General features: G+C 43.0%; 1 protein-coding gene across 2 annotated transcripts in view; it reads right to left on the bottom strand.

Annotated features, from left to right (window-relative positions):
* The window catches only part of NRDC (nardilysin convertase), a 64,417-nt gene extending 47,853 nt beyond the window's left edge, over window positions 1-16,564 (bottom strand). Inside the window, exons 1-2 of one of the 2 annotated variants that reach the window (XM_031969132.1) lie at window positions 15,884-16,564; window positions 6,589-6,874 (exon numbers count right to left, since the gene is read on the bottom strand). In XM_031969132.1, coding sequence (XP_031824992.1) covers window positions 6,589-6,874; window positions 15,884-16,287 — 690 coding nt within the window. In that variant the 5' untranslated portion in view covers window positions 16,288-16,564. The remainder of the gene's footprint in view (window positions 1-6,588; window positions 6,875-15,883) is intronic. The other variant, XM_031969133.1, reaches the window with a different exon arrangement.
* Between the last annotated feature and the right edge of the window lie 2,594 nt (window positions 16,565-19,158).

The following is a 19,158-nucleotide window of genomic DNA, read 5'->3' as shown; positions in this document are numbered from 1 at the left end:
CCCTCTAACAAAATTGGAATTTAAGCCAAACTATTAACAAGACTTAGAATAAGCTACTCTAGAATGAATGCCACATCAAATACTAATATGAATCAACTAATCACACCAAACCAAAAGTTGTTGGATATTTTTACCAAAAGTTTTTAAAATAGAAAAAAAAACACAGACACACAGAGATTAATGAACTTCCATAACATTTTCTAAAATTGAATCATCCATTTAAAACATTTATCAGCCAATACAGCTGGGCTGAGCACTGTGAGGTAAATAAATATGAATAAGGCATTTAACCAGGTACCACACACTGGGCAAACAAACCAGTCTAGGGTGGAAGCAGCAAGATACTCTGCTCCAGGTAAGTCACACCACCCACAGCCTACCACGTGTCCTCAGATTCTGCTGGGGTAGCCTAGCCTGCTGCCCCCAAGAGCCATGTGAGTAGCACTGTCTCCAGCCCAGGACCCTCTATCACCATCCTGGAAAGCAGCGTTTATAGGAAGGCAGCCTGGCAACTGCTCTTCCAGGGGGTTCTGTCACAGCTACCAAATGCCCAGAAATAAAAACTTTTGCCACCAAAATTCTTAGCAACATCAATGAATTTAACACTAGAAATGACATAATTTTATCAGTGGAAATGACATTACCGAAGGAAAACAGCATCTGTTCCCATAGTGTGCTTGATACAAGGGACATTCCCTCCTGATTTACAGGGGAGGCCTCCTATACAGGGTTGTCTCCTCCAATAAATATGAGTACATCAAGAACAAGGTCACATAAGTGCTGAAAACACACCTTATTCCTTCACTCCAGATAGAGTCCCTATGCTCTGAACTTATATGCAAGGGACAGAAAAATAAGTATTTTCTGCTCAATACAATCTCAGAACACATTCTATGCTTTACCCTGATTACCCTGAACCTTAGAATAGGCTGAATTGGATATGTGTCAATTCATTCAACTAAAAAATTATTCACTGAGGAGGATCTACCATAAACAAATAATCATGGTTATTTGTAACACAATGAAAAAAAAAAATCCCCTGCTTTTCATGGAGCTACATTGTACCAGGGATACAGCAACATGTACACAGATAATTCAAAATATAAACAAAGTAACTACAAAGTAAGTTTTAGAAGAAAGGGGAACAGTAACAACTTTGAGAGGGGAGGCAGATCAGGGGAGAATCCTGAAGATAAGCCTTGAATGAAGCTGAGGATTTTAAAAGAGAGAAGCAGAAAAGCGAGGAAGAACAAGTTTATACAGGGACATGGAGCAGAAAATGATGCACAGAAAGGCACATGGAAGCAGCCAATTTGACTAGAAACGTGAGTAAGAAATAATGAAAAATAAGCACTGACGGTAACACGGGTAAATGCCAGGGTTGGGATCTTCCATTTTAATCTAGAGACAAAGGGGAGCGGAGTGGGTAAAGAAAGCATCTCTCCCCAACTCCTGCACCAGGTGGTGTAGTGATAGAGCTTGGGACTAGGAGTCAAAGAAAAAACCAACCAAATACAAAAACAAATCCTGCACAAACCACAAAGATTCCCTAACTTTGTGATCCTAAACAGGTCATCTACTCTCTCTAAAAGCAGCATACATTTATTAAGCACTTAGTATGTATTAGGCATTGTGCTAAATACTAGTGATACAAGGAAAAGCAAAACCGTGGTCCATGGCCTCAAGGAGCTCATATTCTAACAAAAGAGGTTACAAGGAGAAATAAGATATCCACAGTAAACTGGAAAAACTCTCAGAGAAAGTGCCAGCATTAAAGATAAAAAAGTCATCTTGAAAAAAATGGAATTGCTGCTGAACTTCAAAGTAAGTCAAAGCAAGGAAAAAGCAGAATCAAGGATGAAAAGTATTCCAGGAATGAAGGCCAGTCAATGAAAATGCCCAGCCAGTCAGGACTGGCACAAGGAACAATAAGCCCATTGTTTCCGCTGGGGGAGGCAAGGGTGGAAGATAGAAGAGAAACAAATTATAAAAGCCCTTTAAAACCCAAACAGAGAACTTTATATTTAATCCTGGAAATAACAGAGGTATTAGAATTGACCGAAGAGAGAGGTAACACTTAGAAAGATTCCTTTGATTTCAGAATGGAGGATGGATTGGAGTAGGGAGAGACTTGGGGCAAGGAAACCAACCAGCAGCTATTGCAACAGTCCAGGTGTGAGGTGAGAAGGACATACACCAGGCTAGGAATAGCATTAGTCAGAGGAAAGAAGGGTCAAGAAGCCACAAAGGTAGAGTCTAGAGGACTTAGAAAATGATTAGACATGGGGTTTGACAAAGAGGGAAGAGGAGAGGATGACATCTAAGTTGGGATGATGGTATCAGTAACAGGAAAGTTTTATAAAACTAGAAAAATAGAAATTCATCTAAAAGAACAAAAAGTCAAGAAAATCAAAGGAATGAGAAAAAATCAAGGAAGGCAGCCTAGCAGTAGCAGATTTCAATTGTAAAGTGGTAATCATGAAAACAATCTGGTACTGGCTAAGAAACAGAGTGGTAAATCAGTGGAACTGATTGTAATTGTTTAGCAGATTAGTCCTGTTTGATTCTTCATGACCTCCTTTGAGGTTGTTTTGGCAGAGACTGGAATGGTTGGCCATTTCTTTTTCCAGTTCATTTTACAGATGAGGAATTGAGGCAAACAGAGTTAAGTGACTTGCCCAAGGGGACACACAGGAAGTGTTTGAGACCAGATCTGAACTCAGGAAGATGAATCTTCCCAACCCTAGGCCTGATATACTATGCAATCTATCCACTTTATGGGCTAGCCACAGACCCAAAGATATCACTCCTAGGTCTAGACCCCAAAGAGATTTAAAAAAAAGGGGGGGAAGAAAACCTATGTGTACAAAAATACAAGGAGCTCTTACTGTAGTGACTAAGAATTGGAAAATGGGGGGCTATCCATCAATTGGGGAATGGTCGAACAAGTTATGGTGTGTGACTGACAGAATGCTAGTGTACCATAAAAAATAACAAAGGGGACAATTTCAGAGAAAGCTGGGAGATCTTGTATGAACTAATCCAGAATTGCATGAGAAGAACTAGACGATCTACATATATAATACTGTAAAGACAAACAACTAAAACACAATATCCAACCACAATTCCAAATGAAACATGCTGCTCATCTCCTGATACAGTAGAGAGCTGATTCAGAATGAAAACTGAAACATCTTTTTTGGACATGGCCAATACAGGGATGTTTCACTTGATTAGACACATTTGTAACAAGGGTTTTGTTTTTCTTGCTTTAATGACAGATCTGGGAAATCTCTGAAAATAAAATAAAATGTTATTAAAAGCAAGAGTGGGGATGATAGTTGGGAGCAATCTGCTGGGAAGGAGGTAAGATCAAGGGTATGCGAAGACTATTTTGTTTGGCAAAGACTACCACCTTATCACAGGAGATGGGAGGAGAAGGAGATAGTTGGCAAAAATGCCTAAGTAATATGAGATGAGGAAAAAGAAAAAAGAGGGAGTTCTCAGCAAATAGCTTCAATTATTCTGCAGTATGAAACAAGTCTTCAACTGAGTGGGAGTAAACTAGGAGAGCTTGATAACAAGGTTAGAAAAATCCACCGTGGTAAGTGGGAAGGTAAATTGATTACGGAGGTGTAAAAGTATAGCCTTGAGAAAAGTATGAGAATTGTGTGACCCGAACTAAGTTTCGCTTTCCCATAAATTTCACCTGCTTGCTAATCATGGGAATTAAGTGACATTCTGCTTTATATTGAGAAAAGTTAATCTGCCCACTCTCCCCCTCCCAACTCTCAAAACTCATTCATCCCCTTCCCAATCCAGAAAGTCCCTAATATTTCCTCCAATTAGAAAATAGGTAATCTAATGTTGTATCTTGGTTTATAGATCCAGTTAATTGTTTTCTTTTAATATATAAAAATCTGTCTCCCCCTGTATTTACAGTCCAGGGACAATGCAAATGGCATGCACTGCTTAATAAATCAACATGCTGAAAACTTTGTTTCTTCAGTTATTTCAGATTTCACCTGTTAGGACCCTGCTACAGTGAGAGCCCAAAACAACAAATCTGTAGTAGAAATCCAGTTTTGTGATTTTCTCCCGTTCTAGCTCCTCGTAGAGTTGAGATATCAATAAATCGTGGGAATTCAAAAAATCAGAAAAATAATGAAGGGGATTCCCAGAACCTTAAAAATCTTATCAGGGAAGAAAGATTTGTGTAATGGGAAGATCTAAGCGATAAAATTCCAATGAAGACAAAGAGGATATTTGTCCTTATATATGTGGCAAAGAATTCTCCAGCCAAAAGGTTTTTAAAAGTTACTAAGACAAAATGGAAGGATAAATAAAGCAAGATGAATATAAAATGCACAGTATAATTCAGTAAAAAATGTGTCAAATGCTACTGAGGATGGTGGTGAAAGTAAGGATAACAAAAATGAAGGTTTTTTTTCCCCCCAAAGAAACATGAGTTTTGATCAAGGGAAACCACACAATGATAAGTGACAATGAAGAGAAGGAAGAGCTGCTCAAATCTTGCTTTTCTGTCTTTCCTATCCACATAGAATCTTTAAATTCAACAGGACAAAACAGAGCTAATTCAAAATTGACAATTAAGAGAACCTACCTGCCCCCTCTTGAGTTCAAGTCACTAGGCCCAAATGAAGTACATGCTTAGTTACTTTAAGAACTGGCAAATGTGACTGTTGAATCAGAATCACTGTCCACTTTGAAAGATCATAAAGACCTGGACAAGTGAAAAACAGGGAAGGTATGACATGCCTGTCTAGAAAGTTAATATAATTTCAAGTTTCATTAGGAACAGATTATGTTCAATAACAAGGGAGATAATGAGATGCCATCAGTAATATTGTATTTAATTCTGGGCACCACACTTTAGGAAGGCAAGAGTGTTCAGGTACTCAGCCAACATGGTTCATGGTCTTCATGTCATAGAAGGATTTTAAATTGAAGAACTGGCAATTAGCCTATTGAAGACTGGGGGAGTGAGGGGGAAGGGAGAGGATGACCAAGATAGCTGTCTTCAAGTATCTAAAGAGTTGTCAAAAGGTGGAGGGAATCGAGCTGTTCTACTTGGCCTCAGAGAGTAAACAAAAATCAGTGAATGCATGGGAGGTGCAAAGAAGCAAATCGAGGCTTGGAATTAGGAAAAATGGCTAATTACTGGCACTCTTCAAAAGCAAAATGGGCTTTCCCCTCACTGAAGGTCTTGGAGCAAAGGTTAAGCAACCACTTATCTGACTCATTATGGCGGAGATTCTTTTTCAGGAACTGATCAGACTAGAGGTAGATGGCATCTGAATTCTCTTCCAACTCAATGATTCTCTGTCCACATTATTTCTCAAAATTCCTCCAGCTTTGATGCTTTCTAGTTCTAATTAAATAACAGTCTGCTTCTCTCCTCTTCTTCCAATTTTCCTTCCTTGATAGTTCTACTCTTTACCTATATAGCACTATTAATCTTTCTTACAAAGTCGTTTAGAAAAAAAAATCTGTATTTTTTCATATTTATGATTGGTGCCCCAGTTATAAAATATCAAGAGCCAAAGGCGGCCTTCTAGGGGTTATCTAAATCAATTTCTGAAAAAAATTTTCTTTTAATTACAAGATTTTATCTGCTATGTAACTATTATACAAAGCAATATGACTTACACCCCCCCTCCCCACTAGCTAACAAACTTGTTGAAAGTCAGTCACAAGCTTTTACATGTTTTTGGGTTTTGCCATAAAACATACTAAAGCTCCATATAGAAGCTTGCTGAATAAATGTCGCAAAATAATCTCATTACTTTTCTTTTTTAAGTCCATTTTTTAAAACCACTTCTCCAAAGACTGAGGAAGATAATATAGCTGCTCAGTCAAAAAGTAATCATGGTTCCCCCTGTAAAAAGGGAGAAAGGTTCCAGAGGAATCAGAAGTTGCTCTATAAGACTCAGCAGAAAAAACTATTTGCTCAGAAAGACGAAAGGTAAATCTAAAGAAACACGTTAGGTCATAGGAGTTATCAGTAAGTTGCAAAGAAATATTCACATGATATTTAAAGACTAAGAGTTTTCTTATCAACTAAGACGGCCAAAATAATAGAAAGATCAAAAGAAACTGAAAAACAGTGTTCAGTTAAGTGTCACAGTCTATCCATTTATTCATTGGGACTTTACAACATTCTTATAAAACAGGTGCACAGTTGTTAGTATTCTCATTTTATCTGTGAGTAAACTAAAGTTAAGAAAAGCAAATGATAGTTTGAAACAGAGTCAGGACTAAAATTACTCTCTTCTCTGTAGTTCTGTGATTTTTTTTCCCCTCATAACAAATTGACACTCTATAATAAACTGAATCCCTAATAGAATGCTGAAGTAACCAGTTCTGGAAACTCAGTAACAGTTGCTGTAGCAGAGGATAAAGTATTGACAAGGAAAATGTATTCAAAACCACAGACTTGAGTTAATAAGCATAACCACTAAATTTCTGTTCAGAGGTAAGATACATACACACATCCCTGCATTAAGAAATATGTTTTCCCCAACGCATTCTTAAACTTATAAAGACCGCAAAAGACTCGGCTCGCACCTGCTTTTCTGTAGTTTTCTTCTTTCCTTCTAACCTCTCATCTAATTCTTCCAATTCATTATCTTCAGTGTCAAGATCATCATCATCATGTTCATCTTCATCATCAAAGTCATCTTCATCATCAAGCCCTTCTTCATCATCATCTTCTATTTCAGCTCCTGAATCTTCATCATCATCATTGTCTTCTTCCTCTTCCTCATCATCTGTTGCCTCCCCAGATTTACTGTCCGTATTACTTAGGTCTGAAATCAATAGTGCCTGCAAGCCATTCCGTAATTTGATGTATCTGCAAAAATCATAAGACATTTTGAAACAAAGGTTCATTAAATGGAAAACAACTAAATATTCAACTGAACAAAATGAATTCCAAAACATTTTTAAAGAATAGTATTTTCCAGTTTCTAATTTCTTCTTCTTCTTCTTCTTTTTTTTTTTTTTGGGGGGGGGGGGGGGGCTATTACACAAGGTCTGAACATTAAAATCCTAGATCCAGAACTGGAAGAGACATTTAGAAGCCATCAAGTCCAACTCCTTCAACCTTTTCATATTATACAGATGAGAAAACATAGTCAGGTGACTTGCCCAAGATCACACAACTTGGAAATGTCTCAATCAGGATTTGTATTCAGTTCTTGACTCCAAAGCCAATCCTCTATCCACATTCCCTGCCATTCACCCTTCTCCCAGAAGACTGGAAAAGTAGGAATTTGCCACTGGACCAAACATTTGGTTGCCATATTATCATGGAATTGTATAACATGGCATAGGTGTAGATTTTCATATTTAGAAGATATGGAAAGAATATCAACATTTAGGTCTATTTAAAAGAAAATTGTAAATTTAGAGTATCAAATCTATTTTATAGTGAAGGAAAAGGGGAAAACACGACAACAGAAAAAAGCAAGTCACCTGAGTTAAAATGGGACTACCCTAAGTCAGATATTCATCACGTGCCTAGAAGCTGCAACAGTCTCCTAACTGATCTCCTTGCCTCAAGTCTCTCCTCCACCCATTTTTTCTACTGTTCATTTTAGCCAAATCTATCTTCATAAGGGTAACTAGGTGGTGCAATTGATAAGAGTGCCAGACCCAAAGTCAGGAAGACACTTCCCTGAATTCAAATCCGGCCTCAGACATGTAGTAGCTGGGTAACCATGGCCCCGTCACTTCACCCTGCCTGCCTCAGCTATCTCATCTGTCAGATGAGCCGAGAGAAGGAAATGGCAAAACACTCCAGTACCTTTGTCAAGAGAACCCCAAATGGGATCAGAGAGCCAGACATAGCTAAAATGACTAAAAACCACCTTCATGAACTATTATTTTCATCATGTCACCTCCCTATGTAAGGTGCACAATGCTACTCATTGCTTACAAAATCAACTTAAGTTCTCCCCTTAGGATTCCTGAGATACTATAATCTGATTCCAGTGTATCCAACCCCTTCCCACCATACAGGCACTGATCTTCTCCAAACATACGCTGCAGTACCCATTCACTCAATCTCTTCCTAATGGCTAAGTGCCCTCTATCCTCCTTTCTACCTCTCCAAATCCTCCTTATTCTTCAAATGACAAATGTCTTCCTCATTCTTCCAGGAAGCCTTCCTGGGCTCCTCCCATAGTCTTCTTGGCTTCTCTCTCCCAAGTGATCTAAGTTGTTGTATTAACACACTGTAACACTTGATTCACAGGTCCAAATCTGTTCTCTTTGTTAAGATTAAGCTCCTTGGAGTTAGATGGCCCAGTGGATAGAGCATCAGCCCTGAAGTCAGGAGGACCTAAGTTCAAATCTGATCTCACTTAATACTTCCTAGCTGTATGACCCTGGGTAAATCACTTAACCCCAAATGCCTCAGAAAAAAAAAAATTAAGCTCCTTGTGAGAAGTTACTATACTTTATATGTCTGTAGTATTCAATTAGTTACTCAATTGTTCAACAAGTGTTTACTGAATACCTACTACAAGGTTTAGTTTTACTTATTCTGATTATGGTATTCTAATGCAAAATAAATAGGTGACAGTCATAGTCCTCACTGAGATGACTATCAAAATGGGAAATAAAATAATAAGCATTTACATGCAAAAAGACAGGGTCTGACCCAAACATGAGTGAATAGCTAATCTGACAACATGTAACTCCAGTGAATTAAATCACTAACCCAGATGAACTCCAGCCTCTAGCAGTAATTACAGCAGGCATTTAGTGAGCACTCGACAGCTAGCCAAGGGTTTACTGACATAATTTCACTTAAGTCTCACAACCACCCGTGATTTAGGTACTGTGGGTCTTATTACCCACTTTTTTGCAAATAAGTAAACTGAAGCTAAAGAGCTGAAAGGACTTAGGCATAGTTACATAGTCAAAGGCAGAATTCAAAATCTAGCACTGCACTGACTCTCTATACCAGATCTGTCCAATCTTTCTCAGATCCTAGGCTCCCTGCCTTTAGTTTACCTTCCCAAACTGCCTCCTTCTGCAACATAAAATGAAACATCTTAGAATTTAAAGAGATTAATTTCAATAGGAGAATATAGTTATTTACCAAACATTTCCTATATACCTTTGACAAACTTTACTAAACATAGCTCAGGCTGGGAATCCTGCACTCCACTGGAAATTACCTGTTGAGCTGTTATCGGTGATCTCTGAATATTTGGGACAACTGAAAAGGTATCACAGCACTAGAAAGGGGCAAAAGTTGGTACTATTTTCAAAAAAGGGCTACAAAGTATAGAACACATTGGGACTTAATTCATATTCCTGGCAAAATTCTAGAACACATCATTAAAATAATGGCATGAAAACTGAAATTCAGCAAGAGAAGAAATAATTATTTAAAAAAAAATCTTCATGTTTTTTCAAGAATGATCATACCTGATTAACCTCATTTCCTTTTTGACATTAACAACTAGCCTGAGATGACAGAAAAATGTTGTATATCATACATCAAAATGTCATATTTAGCAAAGTATGACAATCTCATGCTATCAAGTGAAAGAAATGTGGGGTAGCTGACAATAGTTTCTTGGATTTGGAACTGGGTGAATCACTAGAATCAAATAGCGTCCAATTTTCACAGAATCACAAATCAAAAACCTAGAGCTGGAAGGGTCTTCAAAAACCCACTAATCCAATCCCCTTAACTTTATCAGTAAAGAAAATAAAGGTGGGAAAACTACTTGCTGAGGGTCATAAAGAGACACTCTATCTAAATCTTTGTCTCTACTAAATACCAAATACATGGCATACTCTGTATATCATGGTTCAGCATTTTTAATCAATAGTTTGTATGATAGGATTGTCAACTCTGCAACACAAAGGTAGGAGGGACAGCTAACAACACAGAGGAGTAAAGAGCCAAAAGAGTTTCATATAGTTCAATGATGGGCCAAATGGAGGCATTCAATAAGGTGAAATTAAAGTTCTATATTTGTATTCCAAAAAGTCAACTTCTGGAATACAAAATAGGATGCATGATTAATAGCTCTTAAAAAAAAATCTGGGGTTCTAGGATGAGTCCATTGCCCAAGTGAAATGGTAAAAATCGACAAGCCTGCCAACTAGTCCTTGATAAAAATATTCAATGGCACAGGCTTAAGGACAAGTTTTTAGGACATTACATCATGTTGAGGGAGGTCAGAGTTCTACTTTATTTTATTTTGGTCAAGTAACACTTGTAGTGCTGAATATTGTTTCTAGTATTTCTAAGTACCACATTTATGGAAAAACAAACAAAATGGAGCATTTTCTTCATCTACTTCATCCCTCACCCAGTTCTCTCTTTTTACAGGCCCCCAAAGAACAGGTTCCTTGGTAATGGTTGCTAATCCTTGCTAATGTGGCCAGGACTCAAACTGAGTCTCCCTGCCTCCAAATCCAGGCCTGTTTCTACTGCAGCACACTACTGTGGTCCCCACTCCCTTGCACCTTTTTTCCCAGGCTTACCTGAACTTGTGGTTGACACTATTTTGTAAAGGAAGACTTTATCTTTCATCCACTATAGCTTTGCTGCCCAAGAAAACAGAATTCTACAGAATCAATTCTGTGCTCAAGAACCAAGTTATCCAAAGTTTAATAGCTGTACAGAACAGCAGACAAGCTGACAGAGGGAGCCCCTTGGACTGTTGATTCATTGGCTCTGCTGTCATAGATTCAAATTTCATCCTCATCAAGACTTTCTGATTAACAGATAGCATCCAACTCCTAAAGTACTTCTAAAGAAGTGAACACCAGCCCTGAAGTTAGGAGGACTTGAGTTCAAATCTAGCCTCAGACATTTAACACTTAGTAGCTGTGACTCTTGAGCAAGGCACTTAATCCCAAATACCTTGCAAAAAAAAAAAAAAGAAAGAAAGAAAGAAAGAAAAAAAAAAGAGTGAAAGGAAAGAAAGTGGAGGCATGAATTGTAAACAGTCTTCTGGAGGAGAGGCACAAGAGGTACAAGAGCTATAGGCAGATAACAGGGATGAACAGCTCAAGTGCAGATTTTTCTGAAGATGGGAGAGACGAGGGCATTTTGAAGCTTCAACCAAAAGACTTCTGGGGTCCCTTCCAACTATAAGGCAAGTAGGAGGACTGAGCCCTAATTGACTCACCATGTCACTCACAATAAGAGATTTTTCAAACCATTTTTCAACTCTCCAAAAATCTTCCATTGCTTCTCCATCCCCTAAGCTGTCAACTGACAGCCGTGTCTCATATTTTACTGAAAAACAATTGAAGATAAACACCAAGAGCTTCCTGTTCTCTCATCACCATTTCACATCATTCTTCCATCACTATCTCCTCCTTCATCCTTGTTCTCTTTGCCAAGGTCAGCCCCTCTACGGGCACAAGTGATCCCATTTTCTCTATCTGACTGCTCCCTCTCACATTCCCATTGTCTCATTTATATTCAATTTCCCATGTCTATTCACTGCTTCTCTACTGTCCATAAACATGCCCTCGTCTCTCCCATCTTCAGAAAAATCTGCACTTGAGCTGTTCATCCCTGTTATCTGCCTATAGCTCTTGTACCTCTTGTGCCTCTCCTCCAGAAGACTGTTTACAATTCATGCCTCCACTTTCTTTCCTTTTACTCTTTTTTTTTTCTTTCTTTCTTTCTTTCTTTTTTTTTTTTTTTTTTTGCAAGGTATTTGGGATTAAGTGCCTTGCTCAAGAGTCACAGCTACTAAGTGTTAAATGTCTGAGGCTAGATTTGAACTCAAGTCCTCCTAACTTCAGGGCTGGTGGTGCTCTATCTACTGTCCCACCTAGCTGCCCCCCTTCCCCTCACCCCTTTCACTCATTCTTAACATATAGTCTGGCTTCTAAATGTAATCACTCCACGGAAACTGCTCTCTCCAAAGTTACTAATAGTCTGTTAATTGCAACATTTAAAGACCTTTTTTCTAATCCTCATCCTTCTGGACCTCTCTGCAGAGAAGAAACACCTTCCACCACCCTCTTCTCCTTGACACTTTTTTCTCTAGGTTTTCAGGCTGCTGCTTTCTTTTAATTTTCTTCCTAGCTGATGTTTCTCTTTTCCTTTAATGGCTCTTGGACCAGGTCCCACTTACTAATTCTGAGCATTATAATATCTGAGTGTGTCACAGGGCTCAGTCCTGACATGTCTTCTCTTCTCCCTCCATATTCTCACTTGATGAACTCTTTTACCATGGAGATAATTGTCAATGATTCTCAAGTCTACTTATTCAAACTCTTTATTAAACTGAAGACTTACTTCCAACTGCCTGTTGAACATCTCACTGGATATCCTGTAGACACCTTAAAATCATTATGTTCAAAATGGAACTCATTATCTTTTCTTTGTAAGCCTTCAACTCTTCCTAACTTCCTTATGACAATCAAGGGTAGCACCATCCTCCCAGTTACCCAGGCTCAAAACATAGATGTCATTCTGGACTCCTCACTGCTTCTTAGCCCCTCTCCCTCAATCCAATTTGTTGCCAAGGCCTGTTAATTTTACATTTGTAACATATCTCACCTTTGTCTCCTTCTCTCTTCTGCCATTGCTACTACCATCACCATCACTTCACACACTCACTACTGAAACAGGCTGCTAGTTGACCTCGCACTATTCCAGCCCACACTGAGCTGTGAAAGTGATCTTCCTAAAGATCAAGTACCCCCCCCCCCATTCAATAAGTTCCAGTGATTCCCTACCACACACCTTCAGCAACAAATATAAAATCCTCCCCATTGAACTCAAAACCCTCTTGATCCCCCTTAATTGTACTGTCTTCTGCTGACTTATCCAAAGTATCCTATATTTATATCTTGCTTGTTCATAGTTGTTTGCATGGTGTCTCTCCTCTGTTAGACTGTAAGCTCCTGAAGAGCAGGGAGGGCCTTTCTTTGTAATCTCAGGACTAAGCACAGGATTAGGGACCCAGTAAATACTTAATAACTTTATTATTAACCCTGACTCGCCCTGATGGGTGAAGTATTTATTAACCCTGACTTACACTATTCCTAATTCCTGAAAAAATTAGAAATTCCTTCCCTTCCCTTCTTTGCTTGTGGCATTCCCACCCATCCTTTGATGATGAAAACTGAAATGTCATCTTCCCAAATTACATTCTGCTTCCTCCCAAGAAGCAATCTTAGAACCTCAACTTCACACAGCTTTCCAATATTGGGTATTATAACTTTCTGTGTCTCTTAGTCCCCTTAGTTGTCAGACCATAAGTCCCTGAGCCCAGAGACCATTGTTTATACCTACCAATACTTGCAGTGCATCCACACCACAGCAATTAACTACATAATAAATGTTTGCTGTATTTCTAAAATAAATTTGTCTTGCAAGACCTGTACTCCACAATTCTTTACAGTCATTTACGATCAAAAAGTCCCTAGAGATCATCTTGTTCCATTCATTTATTTTGCAAATGAGAAAACCATTCATGAGGCAACTATTATGAACCACCAGCAGTGTCCCCTTTCTCAGAGAAACTATACGTAAGCAGAATCTGAGAGCCTAAGAGCCTTGGGTTCTAATCCTGTCTCTTATGCTGCCCAGCCATGAAAACGAGCCAGTCACTACCCTGTTGCTTCATCTGTAAAATGGAGACAGTAGTACTACACCTTCTTAAGAAATTAAAGATCAAAGATGATAAAATGAACGTAAAGCACTCACAAACTCTAAATGAGTAGTAGTTATTTGTTAAGATTCATGCCTTCTTCTAGGGAAGCTACAGAAAGAGGGAAGAAGGGAGGATCAAAATGAAAACACATTTTATCAGAAATTGAACCCCACATCTTGGGTGGCATCCATCCTAACTTCCCGGTCAGGAAAAAGAGGCTTCTTTCTGTCCCCTGTCATTCTACCAATAATAATCATTATGCTGGCTATTCCCATTTACAAAGTGTAAATGGTTTTTTTGCAGCAGATTTAATATCTCCATTCTACAGATAAGTTAACAAAGGCTCCAAAGTGAAGTACTAATAGTCAATCAACAACAATAATAACAACAACAATGATGGGGGGGAGGGGGGAAAGGAAAAGTGACTACATCTTAAAAGTTTGCAAAGCACTATACATTCAAGATCTTTTTATCCTCACAACCACCTGGGAGGTGGGTGCCATCACTATCCCCATTTTACAATAAGGAAACTGAAGGATGGGTGAAGTGTCTTGCCCCCTTTAGCATTGATGGTATCTGAAGCAGGGTTCAAACCAAAGGCCAGCCTGATTCTGAATCCAATACTCTTATCTAGCAACATTTATTAAGTTACTTAATAGCAACTACCTGATGGAGATAAAGGCAAAAATGAGACAGTGTATTAAGCAGCTTACAGATCACTGGGGAAGTTATAACACGCCTTAGTTTCTTTCTAGGTATGGTCTTTACTATTTCACTGTGGAAGATCCTTCCAACTCTCAAATTTCCTGATTCTGTGACTTGCCCAAAGTGACACTACTAGTATTCATGAATCCAAGTGGATCTTCTGACTCCAAAATCTAACCTTTTTTCTTCCTACTGATAAGGGCCGAGAAGGGATATATGATTTAAGGCAAGGCTAAGTTTCATATATAAAGTGGGAGTATGAAAAGTCTCCTGATTTTATGGATTATCACTTAAATATTTATGACTTAAAGTTTATCCTTTTTAAAAAAAAAAAAAGGCACAATATATTACAGTGGGGCATTGAACTTCCTGGGTCTTCGGGCAAATCATTTCTTTCTGGAGCTCAGGTTCCAGCTCCATTAAAGGAACTAGACATCTGTGGCCACCTCCCCTGAGAAATGCACAGTAAGGCAACAAGATTAGTCAGAAGACCTGGGGTCAAATCCTGTCCCCGATTACTACCTGGGTAACTTCTGGCTAATATCTTCGTTAGGAGAGACCAGCAATAGTAATAGGGACTGTGCCTAGAGCCAGGAAAATCTGAGTTCAAATGCAGCCTTAGATACTTACTAACTGTGACCCTGGGGAAGTCGTTTAAATTCCATCTCCCTCAGTTTCCTCAACTGTAAAGTGGAGAGAATAGCACCCACCTTCTAGGGCTAATGAGCATCAAATGAGATGTTTTTAAAGCACTTAGTACACCGCCTGGAGCGCGGTGGGTACTTAATAAATGATTGCTTCCTTTCCTCTCTCTGCAAAAGTTGGAGGGACCAGGGGACCTTGAAGAACCACCTCGGCAGGACAGCCTAACATTAGAGAAGTGGCCCTGCCCACCTTCCCAGGGGAAGCGCATGGGACCAGAATGGGCTAGCACCAGCTCCAGGCCTGGCGTGCAACTGGGATCAAGTCTACCCAGCACCGACTTATTCCGAGGTCTCGGACTGCAGATGCCCGCAGCAAGAGGCCAGCACTGGGAAGCAGAGGCAGAGGCGGCGGCGGCGACACCTTGTCTTCAGTTCCATTCAGTCGGCGTTTGCTAAGCACCCCCTCACGCATCATCCACACACACGCGGGATCCCGTGCCCATGCACACAGAAAGCCTAGGGACACGCGCGTTCACGAGGCTCACACACAAAGACCAAACCGCAGCAAGAGGGACAGCTCCAGCTCCACTTCCCTGCCTCCGCTTCCCCGTGGCACGCACACGGCAGACAGCGCTCACGATGTGCTCGGACCCCGCAGCCAACGACTGACAAGCATTCATTAGGCGCCAACGCGGTGCTGCCATACGGAGGAACCCCAAGACGATGAATGGGGTGATCCTGCGAGCTCGAGGCGTTGACGTTCCGGGCCGGCCGGGGCAGCGGCTGGACAGCGCCCCGGCCTGCGGTCTCCCCGACCCCCTCCCCCGCTCCCTGCCGGTCCCGGGGTCCCCGGGGCCTCACCGGTACTGCTTGGGGTCGCTGGGAGATTTGATGATGGCAGGGTCCCCGACGTTACTGAGCGGACCTCCCCGGCGGCCTCCCCCCTCCTCCTCGGACTCATCTGCGGCCAAGTGGGCGGCCCGGCCACTCTCGCCGGCCTCCTGTGCGCCCGGCTGCAGGTCCGGGCAGCTGCAGGTGTACTTGGCCTTGTTCCTGCCCGGCATAGTAAAACTGGCGGCGGGACTGGCGCAGGGGCCCGGAGCAGCGACGGCGGCTGCGGCGAAGGCGGCTCTGGTTCCGGCTCTGGCTCCGGCGGGCCCCGGCCTCCGGCTCCCTCTCCTCAGGGCGCCGGGCGGCGGCGGCGAAGGCGTCCCGGCCTCACGGCACCACGTCCTCCAGGCGGCGGCAGCGGCTCTCCTCAGCATCCACCGGGGAGCTCGCCTCGGACATCCCCCGGCCGCAAGGCCCGCCTCCGCTCCCGCTGCTCCTGCTGGCCCGCGGTGGCTCGGGACGCGGCGGACGCGGCGGACGCGGCGGCGGCCGGAGCTGGTGCTGCCGCCGCTGGACCGACAGGCCGGAACCCCCTCCTCACCCACGGGGGAGGGCCGCGGCCCACCTCGGCCAATCACGGCCAAGGACCTGTATCACGCGCGCTCACTCGGCCAATCACAGCACATCTGGCGGGGTGGGGGTGGGGGGCGCATGGCCGGCCTCCGCGATCGCCGGCGAGCCCCCCCGGGGGGGAGGGGCGTGGCCGCACAGACCGACGGGAGAGACGACGCGTGGGCGGGGTGCGCGGGGACTATGACGTCACCCGCACAGAGGGAGGGGTTTGTTGCGGCTCCTCCGCCTCCGGCTCTGAAGCTATGCGCGGCTCCGCCTACCACTTCCCACACTCGGAGAGCCAAGCATTGGGCGGAGCTGATCGGCACCCACCCCAGCTATCAGTTCATTGGCCAAGACTTCCCGCCACTCATAAAGCTTCGCCCCAATCGGCTGAGGACTGGTTCCTCTCCTCCTCCCTCCTTTGCTCCTCTCTCCGGTGACTCAGCAGAGGGGGGCCTACCCCGCTGAATCTTCGCAGACCTTTCTCTGTTCGCCGGAGCCGGAAGTCAAGCGTGAGCCGGAAGCAGCTGAGGGCATTCGGGAAACAGTCGTTTGACTCCGCCCCCGAGCGCAAGACTTCCCTCCTGGCTTCATTTGGCGCGAAATGCCCACGTGGTTTGGGGAGGAGGAAGGTTCCCGGAAGGGCCTGCGGCGGAGGTGCTGTGAGGGTGCGCACGTGCGAGCGGGACCTTCGGGGGCACGTGGAGAGCGGAACAGCTCGCGCTGCTTGAAGACGAGCAAGAGCTCGGGGCGACCCCACACCCCTTCCGGGGGCCCAGTTTAATGTACCCCCCCCAGACCTTCCCATGCAGCCCAAGAGCCTCGAAGGCCTCGAAGCGACTGGTGTCGGTGTCCGGCGGGCAACTCCCTGCGCTGGGAGTCCTTCGGGCCTCCGCCCGTGGTTAGGGCTGAGCCTCTGGTTTCCAGGCCGGCTGGTTCCTGTTTGCCAGAAGTTCTCGGTCTTCCCGGGAGGCTTGGCGGGTCGTCCGGGTAAATGACCCTTTGGAGACGCAGGATGACCATCCCCCGAAGGTTTCCAGGCTCCCCTCCCCCCAGAAAGCTGCCAGTCAGTGTTGGTCGGGCTGGCACGGGCCGGTAGAAGGTTCATGGTCTCGAGCTCCTCCTGCCATTAGCCAGAGGAAAAATCTGGAGGATGAGGAAAAGGGAGGAGTTACTAAGGTTACTCAGCTGGGTCTTTGGGAGATCCTCCCCCGAGGGGGAAGAGAGCGTTAGAGATGGGGAGGGAGACAAGGAACGAACATTTGGGGCAGCTGCCGCCTCCCCCCGCCATGGGGCTGGCACAGACACCTCCGGAGTGGGTCGGGTCAGTCGTTCAAAATGTGGCCCAAAAATCAACGCCCGGGACACCCCCCAAAATGGAGCCCAGTGCCTGGAGTGTCTCCGGATCGTGCATTCCGCCTCTTGAGGAAGAACCAGCCTCTCCCCCTGAGCCCTCTGCTTCCCTCCCCCAGGCTCCTTTGGGGAGCTTTGCCCCGGTTCATTTCCTCTCTGCTCCCCTCTAGTTCCTGGCATCCACCCTGGCTTCCTGCAAACCTCCCTGACCCTCCCTTTAAGCATGGATCCCATCCAAGGCCTGGGTCTTCCACCCCCATGTGCAGTTTGATCATTGATTGCCTCTGAGGCCAATGAGCCCAACCCACCCCTGATGGAAAAGTCTCTGATCCTCCTCCACACACCCCGTAGCGCCCTCCTGGCGAAGGAAGTCCATTCCCCCCCACCCCAGGATAACTCACTAGCAAGAAAGAAATTTTCCTCCCCTGGAAGCTAAATTGGCTCCTACTGCTCTTCTGTCGGTGGGCCAAGCTCTCCTTCCCCGCCACAGCCCTTTAAGTCCTTGGAAGGCAGCTTTCTTGTTGTCCCCCAGAATTTCTCCCTCATCTCATGCCTAGGGCTGATGAACTGCCCAGTCTGGTCTGCTCTGCTTATAACAGCACTTCATTTCTCAGGGTTATTCTGAGATTCAGAAGAGATAGCATGTGGAAAGAGCCTTAAAAATATGAAAGTGCTGCATGAATGTGAAGTATCATTACTGTTAGTTGCTCTTTTAATTTTTTTTTTCATTTTCAAGCATTTATTTTGTCTCCAACCTTCCCCCATATACATCAAGTTGGAGAGAGACCATCATATCATATATAAGCACAATCAAGGGAAACATTCCTACCTTGGCCATGTCCAAAAACATTTCTCATTCTGCACCTTAAGTCTGTCTCCTCTCTGTCATGAGGTGAGCTGCACAATTCACTCTCTCTTTTTTTTTTTTTCTATTTTTATTTTTTATTATTTTTTTATTTAATAGCCTTTTATTTACAGGATATGCATGCGTAACTTTACAGCATTAACAATTACCAAACCTCTTGTTCCAATTTTTCACCTCTTACCCCCCCACCCCCTCCCCTAGATGGCAGGATGACCAGTAGATGTTAAATATATTAAAATATAAATTAGATACACAATAAGTATACATGACCAAAACGTTATTTTGCTGTACAAAAAGAATCAGACTCTGAAATATTGTACAATTAGCTTGTGAAGGAAATCAAAAATGCAGGTGTGCATAAATATAGGGATTGGGAATTCAATGTAATGGTTTTTAGTCATCTCCCAGAGTTCTTTTTCTGGGCATAGCTGGTTCAGTTCATTACTGCTCCATTGGAAATGATTTGGTTGAT

This window comes from Sarcophilus harrisii, chromosome 4 (genome assembly GCF_902635505.1).
Source record: "Sarcophilus harrisii chromosome 4, mSarHar1.11, whole genome shotgun sequence".
Taxonomy (NCBI): Eukaryota; Metazoa; Chordata; class Mammalia; order Dasyuromorphia; family Dasyuridae; genus Sarcophilus; species Sarcophilus harrisii.
Note: the sequence above shows the minus strand (reverse complement) of the source record. Positions and strands in the feature narration are given on the sequence as shown.